The 18,376-nt window shown below is 42.9% G+C and overlaps 1 protein-coding gene across 4 annotated transcripts in view; it reads left to right on the top strand.

Annotated features, from left to right (window-relative positions):
• The window catches only part of pacsin3 (protein kinase C and casein kinase substrate in neurons 3), a 46,283-nt gene extending 28,235 nt beyond the window's left edge, over positions 1-18,048 (top strand). For 3 of the 4 annotated variants that reach the window (XM_083759506.1, XM_083759505.1, XM_083759507.1), the window contains 4 exons: positions 779-899; positions 5,952-6,091; positions 11,136-11,299; positions 15,741-18,048. In XM_083759506.1, coding sequence (XP_083615632.1) covers positions 779-899; positions 5,952-6,091; positions 11,136-11,299; positions 15,741-15,856 — 541 coding nt within the window. In that variant the 3' untranslated portion in view covers positions 15,857-18,048. The remainder of the gene's footprint in view (positions 1-778; positions 900-5,951; positions 6,092-11,135; positions 11,300-15,740) is intronic. The other variant, XM_083759508.1, reaches the window with a different exon arrangement.
• Positions 18,049-18,376: the final 328 nt, after the last annotated feature.

Raw genomic sequence — 18,376 nt, 5'->3', positions numbered from 1 at the left:
GTCACAATTATTACATAATCGTCTAATCGCAATTATTTTTTGCATGATCGTCCTAAAACACGCACACCACACACACGCGTGCACATGCATGGACACGCACGCACACACACACACACACACACACACACACACACACACACACACACACACACACACACACTCACACGAGAGTGAGCTATTTAGCCATGGGCTTGGTCATAGTCTTTTAAAAATGGCATATCGTTGAATCTAAGTGTGTGTGTCTGTGTACTCGGGCATACAGTAACACAATGCGTTTGTGCATACTTGTGTCTGTAGCTTTGTGTACACAGAAGTAAATGTTCTACTTGTATAGTTGTCCATTAACTATCGACCTCTCGTCCTCTCCTGTGCTGTTTAAACAATTCATAGTTACCATGGTAAGGCAGATCAGAAAGGTATGGCAGTACCACTGTTCAAATAACAAGTGGAATTTACCCACGCTTTGATATCAGCCTTTTTAAGCACAGTTACTGTTCTCTGCTTATATGTATATGGGAATGCCTTTGTTTGATGTGAACGTTAATTGGCGATGGAGATGGAGATTGGAGATTGGAGATGGCGGTCAATGGCTAATTGAACATGTTTGAGCACCACTGAGCACAACATTGTGGACGCAAGATTCATCTAGTGTTCACACAGTTTTTGCCAAGTATTGTTTGCAAATGTTAATTAATGAGTTTAGGTTTATGATGTTGAAAATAATGATGCCTGAATTGCACCACACCTCATGACTGGCATGAATGAATGTGTCCACTAGGTTCACGGCCCTATACCAAGACCTGGGTCAGACCATAAATTTGGCCAATGATGTGGAGGACCTTAGGTGGTGGAGGAACACCCACGGACCCGGCATGAGCATGAACTGGCCCCAGTTTGAGGTACGGTCAAATGCCCACATGCAGTAAACACACAAAACACAGGCATCAATTGTATCCACACAAACACATTTAGGTTTTTGATGGGATTCTTCCCAATAAATGAATTCATTCATATTTACACGTGTACTATGAAGTGCAGGAATACTGAACAGGGAGGGGTGTGTGTGTGTGTGTGTGTGTGTGTGTGTGTGTGTGTGTGTGTGTGTGTGTGTGTGTGTGTGTGTGTGTGTGTGTGTGTGTGTGTGTGTGTGTGTGTGTGTGTGTGTGTGTGTGTGTGTGTGTGTATGAGAGACAGAGGGAGTGCATTTTAAACAGGCTGCCAGTGAATGCCCTGTTGTGTAATAGGGAGCTCAGAGTGGGCTCTGGAATGTTTGATGACAGAATGAGCCAAAGACACTCGCACACATACAGTACAGTACAGCGGCAAGGTTTGTTCAGCTGCTAGTGGAAATCTATGGACACCCTACATATAGAGTGTCTATATGTGTGTATGTCTGTCCAGGGCTAATCTCATAAACGCAAACAATTCGATTGATTATTGCCATATTTCTTTTGTATGCTGCAAGTAGGCAAAGGAAGTACCTCCCTGCTATGTTTCATACTGTCTAACCTTTTATCCCCAGGGTTATGTTTTCGCCCTTTCTATTCGTGTATAGAGTTCTCAATGGGCCTGAAAATTAAGGCCCTTCCCTATCTGGGCCGGCCTGACTAATTAGCATACATTTTAGCAATCTCTCCATTCTCAAGCCCCACAACCTTTACTGCGTGCTACTCCATGTCTCTCTCTACCTGTTTCCTGTCACTCTCCACTACAATTTCTTCAAAACACTGTGATGAGACAATTTCGTCTCATCACAGAGACAAAGACAAAAATAAATGTCCCTGTTTGTGAGAGAAACATGATTAGCACCATTGATACCAGTGAGTGGGCCCAGTTTCTTGCACACATACAATAAAGGCCATATATCATGAGGAATTGGGATGCAGAAATGCAGAGAATATTTTTTTATTCAGGCAAAACCTCCTCGGCCACTGATTACATGCAGGCATCTCTCCACACCCAGATCACTTCCTGATACCTACCGCAGCTCTAGGAAACAGGATCATTGTGTCTGTTTGTCCTAGAACACGTCTGATCGCTGAATGGTCGACTCATAATAGAGATACAATCGTGTATATTGTTTGCCTGGCGAGCTGTCGCTTTGTGTGAGTGATGTATGAGTGTGGGTGGGCAGTACGGTAAACTGTAGGTGTGTGTGTTGAGTATTATTACATGATGCTCCTCACATTACAGTTAGACTAGGCCACACACAATACTCTGACATCCTGTTACTCTGACTACGTGGCTGGATAGGGTTTGTAATGGGGCGAGTTGGACCTACGCGACGTCGCAATAATGTGCCGTCAAAACGATGCTCGACAATAATTTAGTCGTCATTGAATCAGTGGGTTGGGCTCCAATTGGTTTGTAATATTTTCGGGGTACTGTGAGGGGGGTCCAGTGCAGTGGGACCCCCCCAGGGGGGTCCAGTGCAGTGGGGCGTGTCGGTACGACTCACCCCATTACTGACCCTAACCGCACACCTAGCCACGTTGTCAGACTAACGTCAAAGCTCCACCTATTGTGTTGTGTTGCGTTTGTACGGAATGTACGCGGTCAAAGCATGAACCGGGGCGATTGCAATGCAGCGCAATTCAGTAGACTGAGTGGAGCTCCCTTCATTGATTACAAAAAGATACATTCCCTGTGTTGACATTGACGCGAGTTTCGGCTTAATGGGCCGAGCGGATTCCCACCACGTGAGCCACATGGAATTATCATCCATGTGGTAATCAAACAAGTGGGTTGGGAATAAAAGTGGGTGTTGAGATGTCCTGGCAGGTTCACGCATATGAAGAAGAAGCAGAATATTAAAGAATACTGATTATATTGCATACAGAATTCATTCATAAACACTGCAAGTGCAAGCCTGAATCCCAGTTGAATCCGGTTGAGGATTCTGACATGAGCAAGCATGTTGTATAAGTGTGTTTGCGTGTGGCTAGAACTGCACAGGGGACCAGAGACGGTCCCTGTTTAGGGATAGGCAGACCTCAGCCTCCCTCCATGGGAACTGCTGATCTGGCCTGGCAAAGAAGGGAAGAGTCACTTACATAATATGCATAATTACAGCAAGGGAGAGAGGGAACTGTCTAGTGGAAATAGTTATTGGAGACAGACTGGCAGAGAAGGAAAATAAAAGAAAAACTGTGGGTTTTTTTAACACACAGTTTTAAAGACAAAGCGCTAATAGAAAAAGGCTTGCGGTTTTGACAAAAGAAGACTGTAACAGAGATACCAAATTACAAGATGAAGGAGAGTTACAGAGAGAGAGGGAGAGAGACTGAGAGGTAGGGATCGAGACAGAGACCGAGAGAGAGGAGTTGTGTGTGTGTGTGTGTGTGTGTGCGTGTGTGCGTGTGCATGTGCATTCCACATTTGTTACTTTTTTCCTAAGGTTTTTGCGACGTGTAGTGAGGTTGTAGATCGGCTTACTACTAGTGCCTACTAGTCTATTATTTTGTTTTCATAGACCTAGCTGCTTATTTCTCTCACAATCTGGTAACACAGGCAGAGAGAAGTAGATATCCTCTGTCCTCTTAGGAATCTCCTGGCATTCCCACAAAACTCCACAGTTGCACACACAGAACTATTGTCCCTGCACCCCCTTCTACACACACACACACGCACACACACACACACGCACACACGCACGCACGCACGCACGCACGCACACACAGGCCAGTATGTCTTTGTGCTCCAGACTGACCATGCGGTAACTCTATCCCTGCACAGCTAGTGCTGCCTGTCGGCACCCTGTTATTACGGTGTGTCAGAGGTGTGTGAGCATGGAGGGAAGTGTCTTTTGTTTTGTCTAGGTGTGGCCTCGTCTAGTGGGCCGAGTTGATTGTTAGATTATTTACACCCCAGGCTAGGACACTGCGTTACAGTGAAATAGGATGTCATAGAGAGAGAGGAGTCTTCTGCATAGTATATGTTTATACTTTTTGTGTCTGGTTTATGCTCTCAGAGTTAAATTAACGCTGAAGATTTTACTGTGTAGATGGGGTGTCCCAGGGATAAAAAATAAGAAAGAAAATAAACTAGAAAAATGGCCCCTCGCGGCACAGGTCTCCACCAGGGCAGGTCAGGTTGTGGCCTCCTGGTGGCGTTATAATAGGCCTACGTGAAATGGGTGCCATTTCTTCTTACGCCTTGGATGGCAATTGGATGTTCCAAAAATGTGTTTTGGAAAAATCCACCTGTTTGTGTTGGTGTCTGCCAAGGTGAAAAGGGTGGGATATATTCCTCAGCCTAGTAGGAAAGTCTGTGAAAGATTTCACGTAAATTGCACCCTGGGTTCATGATTTGAGGCTTTTTGTTCAAAACGGGCTAATCCTGCAAACTTTGAAAGCCAATGTTAGCCAATTAGGATGGAATATGAAATATCGGACAGATTCGTCTTGAAAACATGACTATAGAGATAGTGTGTAACTATTTGCAGGATTTTTGGATAGAATCTGGAGGAGTAATATAAAAAAATTGGGGCAGAGGTTTATAGTTGGCATCCACCATCCAGGGAGTGTGTGTGCAAAATTTGGCATCGACCGGGTTAACGGTGCCGGAGATTAGCTGGTGACGGACAGATGGACGCGCACACACACACACACGGACGGACGTAGTGCCAAACATACTCTCTCCCCATGCCTTCGGCCTGGTGGAGACAACAATTGTACCAAATGGGGGTTTATTCAGCCTTTGAAAATGCTGTCTTCTCCCGTCTCCATGTAAACGGGCAAAATGGTGAATCCGCAAAACATCATGGCTCACATGGGCTCACAATGCTTATGTTAATTAAATTGGTACAGAGCCGTAGGCGATATTTGGAGTTCCTAGAATGAGCAAACGCTCCCTTGCCCCACTGATCCTATGAATACAAATGTAGCGACTAGCGATGGTGAATGTAAACCATGATGTACACAAACAGCCATGTGATAGGAAGTAGAACTTCAGTGGTTCTAGTACGTGCCTGCCTGGTCTATCTGGCAGTGCGCCACGTAGCCACCTGGCATGCACACTACAGCGTTTTCAGTCACTGCTGTGTCTCCGTGTAAACTTTACACGGAGACACAGCCTTTACACTGTAAAGGCTGAATACAAATAGAAACACAAAAGGACTTTGTCGTTTAAAAGTGGCCTAGGAGGGGGTCTCCACTCTCCAGAGGTCAGCCACTCTAGTATCACTTTTCTTGATTGATTGATTGAAATTGTTATTTCACAGTATGTGTGGAATGGGTACATTTCAAACGAAAGCCAATATAAAGCATGAGTGTCTATTTCAAGTGTTTTTTGACTGGAGGGGTCATATTTTGACAGCAGGAATTGCCTGTCATAATTTGACCCCCCAGTATTCGGATGTATTAGGATGTTGATTTTTATTCATCAGCCAACACTCTCCTCTGACAGGTAGTTACCCCCCCCCCCCCCCCCTTTTGATTTACATCAAAAGGGCATGTGAGCTCAAACCCACAATTCAACATTTTGGTTTTAAGATGTTGATTTTCATTTTGCATTCATCCTTAGGACCCCAAATCACACCTTGGAAAGCATGAGTGTCTATTTCAAACAAAGTGTTTTTTGACTGGGGGGGGGGGGGTCGTCATATTTTGACAGCAGGAATTGCCTGTCATAATTTGACCCCCCAGTATTAGGATGTATTAGGTTTGTTGATATTCATTCCTCAGCCAACACTCCCCAGAGAGGACGTATAGGGCCTTAGTCCTACTCTTCCTCCCAGCCAACAGTCCCCACAGTACAATAAAAAAATGCTACTTTGTGGACGAAATCATGACAAGCACATGACTTGTTTACATCAGGGTCCACTATTTTCACAATGTTAGTGTGGAACATTATGATGAACATATGATGAACATACGTATGGTGAACATTAGGAGTGGTCTCTAGAATCACTGTTTTACAGTGTCTGTCTGTCTGTCTGTCTGTCTGTCTAGGAGTGGTCTCCTGAGGCCAGCCACTCCATCAGCAAGAAGGAGAAGGCGGGCCACGAGGAGCAGAACGTGGTCACCCTCACTAACATCGTCTCCTCTGGAGAGGAGGCTCCGCCCAGTCCTGTCACCCAGGACACTGTCAGGTACACCCTAACCCAAACCCTCCCAGTCCTGTCACCCTAACCCTCCCAGTCCTGTCACCCTAATCCTCCCAGTCCTGTCACCCAGGACACTGTCAGGTACACCCTAACCCTAACCCTCCCAGTCCTGTCACCCTAACCCTAACCCTCCCAGTCCTGTCACCCTAACCCTAACCCTCCCAGTCCTGTCACCCTAACCCTCCCAGTCCTGTCACCCTAACCCTCCCAGTCCTGTCACCCTAATCCTCCCAGTCCTGTCACCCTAACTCTCCCAGTCCTGTCACCCTAACCCTCCCAGTCCTGTCACCCTAACCCTCCCAGTCCTGTCACCCTAACCCTAACCCTCCCAGTCCTGTCACCCTAACCCTCCCAGTCCTGTCACCCTAACTCTCCCAGTCCTGTCACCCTAACCCTCCCAGTCCTGTCACCCTAACCCTCCCAGTCCTGTCACCCTAACCCTAACCCTCCCAGTCCTGTCACCCTAACCCTCCCAGTCCTGTCACCCTAACCCTCCCAGTCCTGTCACCCTAACCCTAACCCTCCCAGTCCTGTCACCCTAACCCTAACCCTCCCAGTCCTGTCACCCTAACCCTAACCCTCCCAGTCCTGTCACCCTAACCCTAACCCTCCCAGTCCTGTCACCCTAACCCTAACCCTCCCTAACCCTAACCCTAACCCTCCCATACGACCATGAACCATGAAGTGGCGAGCTTTGAGCTCGTATATCTGCTAACTACTGACTTTGTATAGTCGGCCTCTGGTCTTAATGGGCCAGAGCAGATCATGAATTTACCCTCACAGGATCTATAGATCATGAATTTACCCTCACAGGATCTATAGATCATGAATTTACCAGGATCTGGACGACGAGCAGTGAGTGACTTAGTTGTACAAACAAGACACTAGACAGGCTTTGTGGGGGGTCAGTGGGTAAAAGGGCAACCTTCAGAGTACCCTTGCACGTGCTCTCTCACACACACACACACACACACACACACACACACACACACACGTGCGAGCGTGCACACACACACACACACACACACACACACACACACACACACACACACACACACACACACACACACACACACACACACACACACTTGTTTTCCTTTAATTTTACAGTATGCACCCGTGGGCTGTTCAGACCAGACTAAATAGTTGTAGACTACAATTATCTCTGTGTGTGTGTGTGTGTGTGTGTGTGTGTGTGTGTGTGTGTGTGTGTGTGTGTGTGTGTGTGTGTGTGTGTGTGTGTGTGTGTGTGTGTGTGTGTGTGTTGTGTTTGTGTTTGTGTTTGTGTTTGTTCTTCTATCCCAGCCACCCTGAGGAGTTTTCATTCCATTCTGTGCATGGTACACATTTAATTACTGGCCAAATTGCCGACTCAGCTTATGTGTGTGCACATTGAGTGCAGTATATGGATGTGCCTGTTCTCTCCTTGGAAGTCTCCCTCACGTATGTGTGTGCGTACCGTATTTGAACTGTGCTTCTAGACGGAGTCACCTCCCACCACAGTCCCACACCACGGAAGTCTCATTAACAGCGCTGCCTCCCCAGTCCCCATGGAGTCCGATTCATTGAGACCGTTGGCAACACATGCGTCTCCCATCAGTGGCACTCAAGACACCATCACAGCTCGTCACTGTGACTCTTTCTGTGGTGATCTGTGCTGTTCATTTAACTTTGGTACACAGATGTACAGTTAGTAGTTACATTTGGATTTTGTACACTACATTTTTACTATTTCTACTTTCTCTTCGCCTTTCCCGTTCACATATCATTTGTCGAGCATATTCAACTCTATGCAACACAGCTAGATGATGAAAATACACTTTAGATGATCAACATACACTTTAAAACGTGTCTACTGATGAGCCAGCAGCTTTGTCTTCTTTTACTACCCAGATAGGTTCCAGGCCTAGTCGTTAAACTAAAAGTGTTTCCATCTGCATTGAGACCAAAAACCAGTACTGTTTGAAAGTCTCAGTGGAGGTATTAATGCATACTACATTCACTTGACGTTTTTGGATTTTTATGAGATAGATATGAACAAAGGGAGCAAACAATCTCCTTGTAATGGTCATTACAACTGTGTGACTATTGGCCATGCATCACATACAATCTCCTTGTAATGGTCATTACAACTGGCCATGCATCACATGCAATCTCCTTGTAATGGTCATTACAACTGGCCATGCATCACATGCAATCTCCTTGTAATGGTCATTACAACTGTTTGCCACCAAATGAGTTTGGTGTTTATTTTCCCAATGGTGATACATAGAAGTCTGATGTTTCTTAATGTTAACTTAACTTAAACTGTCACTCTGTTGTGAACCATATCATCTCAGTAAGTAAACTGCCATGGTGCTGCCCTCTGCTGGTGGTAGAAGATCATCAGAGAAAGAGAGAAAAGAAGCCCTCAGCCATATTGGGCATTTTATTTAATTTCTTTAACACATTCACCGCAGTTGACGGCAATTTACGCCAATCAGTTAAGCAAAATGTACGCCACGTGGTCTTTTAAGTGGTTTAGGATGGATGAATCGTGCGTTCTCTATGCATGGTTCTAGTTTGCTAAGGCCTAAAAAAAAAAAACTTTGGTTTCCGATTGGCTGTCATTTTTGGGCTGAGTAGGTAGGGAATTTATTTTATTTTATTTTTTTATTTTATTTTTCGTGGGAAAGTTGGGTAGCAAGGAATTTATTTTATTTTATTTTATTTTTTTGTGGGAAGGATGGGTAGAGAGGATTTTTTTTAAACTTTTTTTTTTTCCTACGGCAATGATGGATAGGCTTCTTTTTTAATAACTTCAATATTTGCCTGAAATACCATATTTTAAATAATGAATGGTTCAAGTACACATAACACTACGTCTACATGCCTACAGCTAAACATTTGAAAACTTTGAATAGAATGTCCACACACTGGTTGAATACTTAATACGCATGTTTCATGATAAATTATTTTTATGTGATGTATTCCCATGCTTTTTGTTCTTGCTTAATGTAAATCGCTCTGGATTAAGAGCGTCTGATAAATGCCTAAATTGTAAATTGTACTGTCTTACAGTAACTAGAAGGCTCTGACAGTAATGAAATGCACAGTCACGTCAAACTGCTGCCCCTCCTCCTGCCTGCAACTCAGTTCATTTGAACTGTGGAATCATGGCAGGTTTAAGACTACATTTGCAAGCCCCCTATTTTATTTAGTTGCGCCTGTGTTTTGGGGTGGCATGAATCTTTCATGCTTGTAAACATTGTGAAATCACGTGTACTTCATTTATTGGCCATCCAGTTTTAGGTAACGGTGGTGTCAGCAACAACCCACCTAACGTAAAACAACCTCTGCTTTCCAGCTCATGTTTTGACATAAAAAGTTAGAACGTGTTGCTGGCATCAACATAGCTATAGTGCTAGTTATTAAAAGACAAAAACATAGCTAACGTTAGCCCCATATATGATATGTGCCCTCTCCTCTCCCTACGCCCATTCATGTTTTGACATAAAAAGTTAGAACGTGTTGCTGGCATCAACATAGCTATAGTGCTAGTTATTAAAAGACAAAAACATAGCTAACGTTAGCCCCATATGTGCCCTCTCCTCTCCCTACGCTCATTCTGTAGCTCCGAGCACATATATGGGGCTAAGCTAACGTTAGCTAACGTTCTGACGGGGTAGAAGCATGAGCCGAATGGGTTTCCCCCTCCTCGCATCTCAGGGCTATAGATACCGAAAGTCAAACATGCCCAGCACGCACCCAGCCTGGGCGCCTAGAGGCTCCAGGGTGGGGGGGGAGAGTATGTCGGCTGAGATGATAGTCCATTTATCCGCTCGGTCGTGTCTCCCTTCTGCGGACTTAAACTGACACCGGCACGGTTTCACCTCCTTAATTATGTCTTCAAATGTTTTTGTACTCAATCGTATGATCTGTGGCGGTGCTTTGCACGGGCAGTGGACAGTCACAGACACCGTGCACAGGTCCATGCTGTATGTTGTCACTGTTGTGTTGTGCGTCTCCTCGCGATGACGCATTCCAAAACATTTGCGCACGTGATATTTTAGACGAAAGAAAACTTTATTTTGACTTCGCGCGTCCCAATGGTCTCATCAAAGATAATTTTAATTTTAATAAAGACCTTTTGGGTCTTACTCGGTCGCATTCTGAGCTTCTTTTTTTTTTTTTTTTTTTTTCCACCAAATGCCAATAAAATAATATGAGTCGCGCATATTTAATAGAGTCGGTCGGCAACCGGAAACCAAAGTTTTTTTTTATTAGGCCTAAGCAACAGATACAACATGAAATTAACCGGAAGTGAAGTGGGGGCAGCGGTGGCTCTAAGGGTTAGAGGAGCGCCCTTGTTGCCGAAAGGTTGCCGGTTCGATTCCCCGGACAGGCAGGAAAAATCTGGGTTGGGAAGTGATTGTCATCACTCAGCCAACAGTATAAGACTGAGGTTGTACTGGTCAGCTCCCAAGTGTGTGTGCGCGTGTGTGTGTGTGTGTCTCTCTCTCTATGTGCAGGGCGTTGCTGAAAATGAGCACTTGTGCTCAGCTACTACCCTGGGTAAATAAAGGATTAAAAAAAAGGAAAGAAAATAGTCTGCCGTCCGCCTTCACGTTATCAGATCAGGAACGCATAACACTTTGTGTGCTCCAGTACCTTCTATTAGCTTTGCCTTCACACTGGTTTGTGCTGTCAGTCGCTGGGCTATTTAGTCTTGTAGTAAAATTGTAAAAAACTGTTTTGTAATTTGTAGCATGTTTACTGTAAATCACTCTAGATTAAGAGCGTCTGCTAAATGCCTATATAGTCATTTACAACTGGGATGTGTTTGCGATTTTCATGTTGCCATATTTATAACCGTTTTAGAGAAGCAATAAGCCACGCATGTCCATGATTTACCGCGCCTCTTACCCGTGATCAAATCCACATTAAACCACGGCCTCTTCTGGCGTACTGCTTTAACATGGTGCTGAATCCCTGAGCACTCGCCTGTGGCCTCACTCACGCCTCTGTGTGTCTGTCTGCCGCTGTCCAGGGTGAAGGACTATTCATCAGAGTGGTCAGACGAGGACAGCCCCAAGCAGGTGTTGGCGCTCAATGGTGTGGACGACGAGGAGCAGGAGCAGGTAGAGGCGGTGCGCGTCCGCACGCTGTATGATTACACAGGCACGGAGGCCGATGAGCTCAGCTTTAAAGCAGGTATTAATCCATACTAATGCTTAACACTCAACCGCACCCTGCACACATTGCTTCACACTCGTGTGAAGTGAGGGGCACCTCACTCCTTGAAACAAACATTGTACTCTAAACAAACATTAAAAGTCCATAGACTTGGCTTCCACATGACGTCACGTTTAATGCTCTAAATACACATTAAATGTCCATAGACTTGGCTGTTTGTTTAAAGTGCTCTAAACTAAATGTTAAAAAATTCCATAGACGTGGCTGCCATATGACGTAATTTCCCGAAAGCCAGACATTATAGGGGCTAGCGCCCCTCAAAAATATAAATGATCTGACAGATTGCTGACAAACGTTGGTCGATAATGAAGTGACAAATTAACAGAAGAATCCATACTGTCCTTACTCACCAGCATCACCATTTTGTTCTATCTGCAAAGTACCGTGTTCATAGTCTCAATCGTTGCTGTAATGCATCTCACATTCACAAAAAAAGGTTTCACATTGATTTGTTTTCTTAGCACTATTATAACATTATTTTCGTGATAGTGGATAGATAACGTTGGCGTAAATTTGGTGATGGTTTGTTATACAGTATGTAGACTGTGTCACGGGGATGAGACATTTGTATACTTTGTTATATAAATGTATAACCGTTTGATTTCAAGGAGTTGCAGCATGGCGATTTACACACTGACAGTGTTGATAAATCAGTCAATTTAATACACCAGATCTTTGAGCATACAAATTGCTCTATCCAATAAGCGCACACTAGATTCTGCCTGTTTTTGCATGTGGCTCTCATATGTAGTTCTTAACTCCACTGTAGTTGTTTGCACTGTACTGTACACAGTCCAGAAAAGTGTGTTGAATTACCAACTTGGCAATAGTTGTAATTGTTTACTAGTTTCAGTTAAGAATAAAAGCATTTTGGTTCCAGCTTCAATTCACGCTTCAAATGGCCAGACCAATCTTTGGTTTCACCAAGTGAATGCTGACTTGAGTTCAGAAGAAATTATTCTGGGAAAATGCTTTTATTCATCTTTCCATTCCATTTTGCTCCAAGTTTAAATTGTATCAACTTCATAAGTTCATAAGAGGTTTGGTCAATTCCAAACACACCGTCTGAGGAACTCCCAGGAGCGTTCTTGTTGGAATCTACGGTAGATCTGTTTTGAATGTTTATTGTCCTGATTCAGGGGATATCTTTACATTCAAAACCCATTTTAAAATGTCAAAATGGCCTTTTCTGGCACTTCTTCTTAACACTATTGATTATCTTAGGATAATCTGTGATTACAAACTCACATTGCTCATCGGCATATTAGCTAAAATTGGGTTTGTGAATAGCATTTTCTGTTGGCTCTGATGTTATAAAGTTTCAGTTGGTTAACCCATTCTGTCAAATGTCTGCCAATCTTTTGGTGAAAACCTGCCTTTATTAGTTTTTTCAAAGCACCATTGTCTGTATAATATTCCAAATGGCAACACATCCAACAAATAGATCAGCATTTAGAGATTACTTTCTTTGCAATGCCATCATTGTTGTTCTAACACACAATTTCACTTCATCAGATCATGACTTTCTTACAGGATACCTTATCATTTTGAGCATTACTTAAAGCGCAAATAACTTGCATTTTAAAACTGCTTATAATATTTAATATCATATTGTCTATGTCCCTCAAACTTATTTCTAATGGTTTGAGCCTCAATCACCACTCTGATATAACCAGGCCTTGTCATTTCTTTCTGGACTTTGATAGCAGTTTTAGCTGCAGTACCACAATGTCCTGAGGTGGTGGGGTGCTGATATGCAGATTATTTAATATTTGAGTCATTATAATACTGATGCTAGATAAACCCAGGCTTGTTTCCATTCCATGCCAGCTTGGAAAATCAACAATGGTGGACATTGTAAACAAAGTGGAAATGCAAATTTGGAACTGAAGACTGAAGAATAGGAGGAATTATATAAATAGGGTGACATTGATGACATCACGATGAGGCCAAAATCAGTTGAGCTGTTCCTGAGAGCAATTTCCATTAAAACACCCATATGATATGAAAGCCTGATTGTTCAAAATTGGTTATTTGTGGGGATAGAAAACACATATAGGAGCCCCAAAAACACAAAAGAAATTGAAAAAGTAGAATTTTATGTTATAGGTCCTTTAAAGCGATAAAGCAGCCATCAGAATGTCCAATGGTAGCTGGGCTACAAAACAAAACTGCCAGGATCGGTAACAAGAAAAATGTGATTAGAAACATTTTGTGATCAAAAGTACAGTAGAGACAGTCAAGGATTGGCCAATCAGAGGACACAAGCGTTTGCCTATTACCCGCCTGTGAGCTCTCCCGTCGGGCGCGGCTGCGCACTGGAGCTACCTTGAGCTCACACTGGACGACCACAACTTGCCTTTTAACACTTCCAGTGAGCTAATTTCTTGTTTTCAGAATAAAGGCGCTAGATTGCCCAGCAGACGAGGCAGATTTTATTCTGAAAAGCCCCACCTTCCATTTCTCCCCAAAACCGCGAGGTATAATCTTCCATTACTACTTCGCGCTGTCACATCTCACCTCTCTAGAAGCGTTTATATTCCAAACAAGATGATTAGTTAAGTCAGAAATGATGACCATGGAGAGCGCCGTAGATTTAAAGTAAAGAGACAGTGCAGTCGGGCCGTAAACCAATGAAGCGGTCATGGTCACGTGACTGGGCTGTGCCATGCCACTTTCATGGGAGGCAAATCTCGCACCGGAAGTTCAATGAATGAACCCGGCTAGACCAGCTCATAACAAACATTATTTCTGAACAATTGAGACCTTTGTCATATAATCGTTTCAGGAATATAAAAGAAAACATGTCACAGCTTGTTTTCGAATCACTTGGTTTTGTGCACAGTATATAATTTTTTTTGAGGATCTAAACAGCAGCAGGTATCGTTTCTGTCTCGGAGGTATCGCGAGATTTGGCTGCCAGACAGGAATCGGCGGACAGTCTCAAGATACTTGGCACGTTCAGAAACATACTTTTTGCTCTTTAGATACCTCTGTACAATTACACAGTGTGTACACATCGAAAAGCAACACAGCAGACAATAATGTGTTATATGTCTTCTGTTATTTTCCAGAAGTGATTACTTTACAAAAGGTCTCAGTCATTCAGAAATTGTGTTTGTTCATAAGCTGGTCACTGAGCTCTCGTTGACTCCAGTGCATTCTGCCGAACTTCAGTGTGTATTTTGGTCCCATGGTGCGACGAATCTGCCGTCTGGAATCGCATGATAGTGAAAATGACATCTCTGTCCTTACCTCCATTTCATCTACCTTGCCGTGAACAAGGAAGTGAACGGCAGTGTGCATGCCCGAAACATGTCTAGGAGCGCTGACGAGGGAATGGCCAAGCAAAAAAACAAACTAAACTTTTTTTTTTTATCAATCCGGTTTAATCCGGTCATTAAAAAAGACATTAAGACGTCCCCAGACGTCTTAATGTCCCCTACGGGGGTCTTTAAAGACGTCTGGAGATGTGTGGCCAATAGTGTTAATACAGATATATTAATTAATATGCCTATATAAAATCCACAATTAATAAATCCAAATACAATATCAAATGCACAGTGGTGAAAATATTACAGGAAAAGTGAATAATTGTAACTACCTTTTTAAAATCGCATAATGTTTTGAGCTTATGAGCGAATATTGAGCAACTCTAAGGCCAATTTCTCACCTAAAATGTTATCGGAAACTAAACAGTTTCAAAGTTGAAATATAACTACGTAATCAAGGGCCACAGGTTGGCTGCAGCGATGGCAAATCCAGGCATAGGTAACAACGACACCTCACAGCAAATTCTCTGCAGTTTGTCATCACAATAGTGACAAACTCATTTTTGTTGTTCTTTCAAAGGAAGAGTGAGATGTGTTACGAGTTGTTTTAGCTGGGAGACTTATCTGCCTTTGCAATTAGTATGGCTACGCGAGGCTACGGTAATAGGCATCAGACAGAATGAAAAGGATTCAAGTAGCTTGATGGGAAGTATACAGTAAGCAAAACGTGTCTCTTCAAAGCAATATTAAACCAAACTAATACAAAATGTGTATTAGGTGCAGAATTGGAGTTTCGCCTAGAGTACCTAACATAATCTATGCAGTGTCATGTTTAGTTAACAGTATAAATTAGCTGTGTAAGATTTCAAATGGTCACAATAGCACGTTCACAAGCTCATCATTCTTGGTGTTGCACAATGGTAAGTTAACCAGCCCAGTTCTCACTTGAGTCATTATTTAAGAATAATTGTTTCTCATGCAATCTATTATTAAATAATAATAATAATAATAATATTATCCTCATCTCTTATATCCCTGTTTCTTCTCATCTCTCTCTCTTCTCAAAATCTGTCCTATCGTGTCTTCTCTCTCCCCATCTCCTCTCCCCTGTGTGTACCTATGTCCAGGAGAGGAGCTACTGAAGATGGGAGAGGAGGATGAGCAGGGCTGGTGTAAAGGACAGCTCAGCAGTGGCAAGGTGGGCCTCTACCCCGCCAACTACGCCCAAGCTGTCACGTCCTGATGACTCGCACTCCTCTGCTGCACCCAACCAATTGTTTGCAAGACTCTTGATGCCAGGACCAGTCGCAACGTGCTTGTTACCGACAACATGTACCCCTACATGAAGCTAGGATGAGCTCAGTGATTGGCAGTGATAAATGTCACTCAACATTTCACAAGCAACATTTTGGGGGATTTCATCATGTGAATCATTGTTTTGTTTTTTTTGGGGGGGGGGGTTTGCCACACAATAAGACTATATGCTGTATATGGTCAACAGATCAGAATTTACAGCATGTTTCAGGAAAAAGGAAAGCTGGTTTAAATGTAGGTTACAGAACAAAAGAAGGAAACGGCTTCTGGAGAGGTGGCGAGAAGAGGTCAATGAGAGAAGCCCAGTGCCTTAATGGAGGAATCCAGAGATGTCCTTTGCAGCTCCAAAATGCTGCCTGACTGGGGATTCTGAGCCCTCTTGTGGAGAACTGCTGACATTACATCTGTCTGCTTGGAAGACGATCTGGCCCTTAACACTATGGCATGTGCAAGTTTTAGGGCACGTTCACACATGATGCACATCATACTGTGCGCGTCGTAGCTCAACACAAGCGGAGACTTCCAAGATGCGTAAATTCCCCATGTTGTCATGCAGGGTTGTGGCCAGTGACGACAAGAGTGCCGCCTTTCTGGTGTGTAGTTCGGTTGGACTTTCGTTGGAGTGGTTGAAAGAAAACTACTGCCGAAATGACCGCCAAGTGGGGGTCAGTGACGGCACTTCATTTCCTATTGGTCGGCTGCCGGTCAGAGTTCACCAATGTTGAACTCTTAAGCTTCCTGCACATTGGACTTAACTCGTTTCAATGACGCCAACGCACCGCAATGGGACACTCCGTCCCTTTCGCTCCCTTAGAGAGGAAGCGAGCTAATGCTTTCTGATGTGTATGAATCGCGTGTGTGTCCGTGCCCTTAAATTGTTCAAATGTGTAATGTAGCCCATGGCTCGTCTGTAGGGATGGGACAATATGAAAACGACACGTTACGATTATTGTGGCAAAAAATAATTGCCAATTAACAATATTATTGCGATAATGCTTAACACTTCAATCCACAGCATCCCTATTCTGGGGGGGTGGGGACATTCGCCAAAAACAGCAGATCTACAAGCTCACAACACGTTGCAACACAATTCATTGTGAGCTAGTAGATCTGCTATTTTTGGCAAATTGATTTGTGTAGAGTAAAATGAGAGTGGACCATATGCACTCCCTCAGAGGTCCCCCTTTTATCAACTACAGAGGGTGCTAATGGATTTGCAGCTCAACAAAAGCTAATTAATCCTAGTGTATGATCTCTACGATACAATTATTGCGGGCAAATACAAAATATTATCGTCCCATCCCTATTAGTCTGTTAGCTGGACTGGTCTATATCCTACTTAAATACAGTGGTCACAGACAACTTTGACAATGTACATGATACACGATTAGCCAATAAAACTTAAAACATATGAGGGAGTAAGAAAAAAAACATGTTCTTTGAAACATGAAATGCTTGCTTATGTTGGACTGGATTTAAACTACATGGCCATTTATATTTTATTTAATATATAAAAATGTAGGTATGATAAAGCATTCACATTTATTTTGGTTAATCTTTTTTTACAGACATGTTTTCCATGGTTGACGTTTATATACGGTATACTGTATGATTTATAGTATGATTCTTTTTTTTTTAATACAGAAACCAAACCATTTATAAGCTGTTCCACAGCTAAATGTTCTTTGTAAGATTAGAGATTTTACATTCACTCACACGTTTTATTTACTTCCTAATTTATTTCTATTTTTAAATCATTTAATATTTTCTTTAAACGAATCACTAAATTGGGGCGAGAGAGAGAGTTAGTAGCTAATGTATACATTTGGGTCATTCGTGGGTCATTTAATAACAGAACAACTGCTTTGTACAGGCTCAACAGAAATATAAGCATTCATGTTTTGTCCAAAAGATGTCAGCTTTTCAGTTTTCATGTTTTAGTAAAAAGATTATATCTCCTATTTTAGGGAATTTGATTTGTCCCTAGCTAGGGTCCTTAGGTTGTGTGTGTCATGGGAAAGAATTCTAGTCCCCCTCCTGCAGAAATTGTACATTCCTGCCCACAGCGAGAGCTACCCATGTAGAACTGATAATAATAATAAAAAAAACAAGACACGCCCATTTCATTGTCACTAATTTTGTTTTAATTTCCAATATTCTGGCCTGGTCTGGAACCATGCCTAGTGTATACTGTACCTGTATATCTATTATAATTTATAATATATTAAATTTCCCATTATGTTGAAAGACATACAAATGAAATGAACATTTCCACCAAGAAGACCAAAGGCTTGCTTGTGTTGCTGTCCTAATTCCTGTACATATTGTGGGAGACACACACACACACACACATAAGGTAGGTCAACATTTATTTTTGTTAAACTTGTCCGACATCAGCTCAAGAGGGCACCCAATAATTTTTGTTTTCCAGGCTAGTTTACACTGCTTG

The sequence above is a fragment of the Protomyctophum parallelum genome (genome assembly GCF_964188405.1).
Source record: "Protomyctophum parallelum genome assembly, chromosome: 2".
Taxonomy (NCBI): domain Eukaryota; kingdom Metazoa; phylum Chordata; class Actinopteri; order Myctophiformes; family Myctophidae; genus Protomyctophum; species Protomyctophum parallelum.
Note: the sequence above shows the minus strand (reverse complement) of the source record. Positions and strands in the feature narration are given on the sequence as shown.